We start from the raw sequence: 1,818 nt of genomic DNA on the forward strand, positions 1-1,818 counted from the left end.
CCTTGCAAAGGTGTCTCCTAATACTTGTTCATCATGTCATAGGATTTGTCATAAACTTGTCATAAGTTGTCATTAGTAGGTATATCATAATAACTATCTCTATCATAAATTTGTCAAAACATGACACTTGTCACCTACCTCACAAGAGTAAGATCTTGTAAGTAGCACATCTACCTCCATGTGTGGACAAAATACTCCACGCCACCTTCCTGGTAGGATGACAAGTCAACGTGCCACTTCCCAATAGATGACAAAATACCATATGCAAACAAAACTATCTAATAGACTAGTAAAAATAAACCAAATATTAAATAAATAAATCCAAATACCAATATTAGAACTTACAAAAATTGAAACACCTTAATCATGATAATCTTATAACTTACTCTTTTTTAAAAAAAAAATTAACATAACATACTTCAATTCATAAAGAAATGATTCAACTGATATATGATAAAAGTAATATATGTATTTATAGATTACATAAAAATACACTCCCAATTATTAAAATACACTATACTAGAAGATTCTTCTAATATATCATCCTTTCCCCAAATATATCTTTTACTGTGAGACCCCTAAGGTAACCATGACAGCAAATCATGTAAATTACAAAACCAGTGAAGTTGCAAGCACAGGGCATTGAGATACAGAGGTTTCAGCAGATTGTGCAGCCGCAGGCGTTAGGATTCTCCTCACCCCCAAAACCATAACCATAAGGCTTTTCGATAAACACAATCTTTGGACTCTCAACTTTTGTTTCTTCTTTCCTCTTATCTTTCTTCTCTTCTTTCTTCTCCTCCTTTGCAGGCCCCACGCTCAGCAAATCTGCAAAGCCAAAACCGGATTTCCTGAGCTTTGCTGTAACATTCACAGGGTCTGCATCCCCAATTACAGTGATCTTTTTTTCCTTCATGTCCACAGCCACAGAATCCACCCCTACAAAACAAATTCCAAATCTTTACATTATGTAGCAGGAAAAATCTAGCCTTTAAGGTTTGAAAGCGAAAAGGAAAAAGCAGCCAGCGTACCTTCCACCCCTGCAACAACCTTGAAGGCCTTTCTCTTGCTCTTCTCGTCCTCAATTGTCACTTTTAACACCATTTTCTGCAAATTTTGGACAGATCAGTTCAAACTTCGACATGGATCCAGGAACAGAAGTTATATATAGTATGCTATATAACCTTTTACCTTCATTTTGAAATCTTGGAAATGGATTTTGTTCACAGAAATCGATGAAGCCCTCTACTGAGCCGCAGAATTTTTGGGACTGCGAATAATCTGGTGTTTTGGAATCAGGGGACGAATAAATGGAATGTATAGCAAGCATTTTGCAATTCTTCGCCGAAGCCCCCTCGGTTTGGCATCATTCTCACCTATTAATGAAGCGATTTGACTGCTTTAAAGATTGCCTCTGGGCGCACAGGGATGACTCCTCCATTGGAAATTGCCAGACGCCTCTTCCTCCACAGGATTCAAAATGTCACAATTAATTGATTATAAGATTTTCATGGTAGATTACTGTTCCAGGGTGTAAAATGGTTTGAGAGCAATCACGAGGAAAGTGTGTATTTGGTTTCTGTCATGTCGACAAAATCGACTTGAAAAAACCAATCTAATCTTTTAAGTTCAACGCTTGAGGAAGACTTATACGGTATACTTCCATAAATATTGGTCCCGAATTCAATTTACGTAATCAATTTTAAAATTATTTTGACATTCTAGTTGTATTTAATCGTTGGAAATTAATATTAGTATATCCATATTTAAAAAATATAGGTAAATATAGGTAAATTATGTGAGAGATATCTTATAATA

At 35.6% G+C, this 1,818-nt stretch overlaps 1 protein-coding gene across 1 annotated transcript; it reads right to left on the reverse strand.

Annotated features, from left to right (window-relative positions):
* Positions 1-494: 494 nt before the first annotated feature.
* Positions 495-1,448, reverse strand: LOC131049980 (heavy metal-associated isoprenylated plant protein 39). Its single transcript, XM_057984098.2, has 3 exons — positions 1,192-1,448; positions 1,032-1,107; positions 495-939 (listed from the first exon to the last, which is right to left on the reverse strand). Exons 1-3 carry the CDS (start codon positions 1,195-1,197, stop codon positions 659-661), a joined length of 363 nt encoding a protein of 120 aa, XP_057840081.1. The 5' UTR covers positions 1,198-1,448; the 3' UTR covers positions 495-658.
* Positions 1,449-1,818: the final 370 nt, after the last annotated feature.

This window comes from Cryptomeria japonica, chromosome 2 (genome assembly GCF_030272615.1).
Source record: "Cryptomeria japonica chromosome 2, Sugi_1.0, whole genome shotgun sequence".
NCBI classification, from domain to species: domain Eukaryota; kingdom Viridiplantae; phylum Streptophyta; class Pinopsida; order Cupressales; family Cupressaceae; genus Cryptomeria; species Cryptomeria japonica.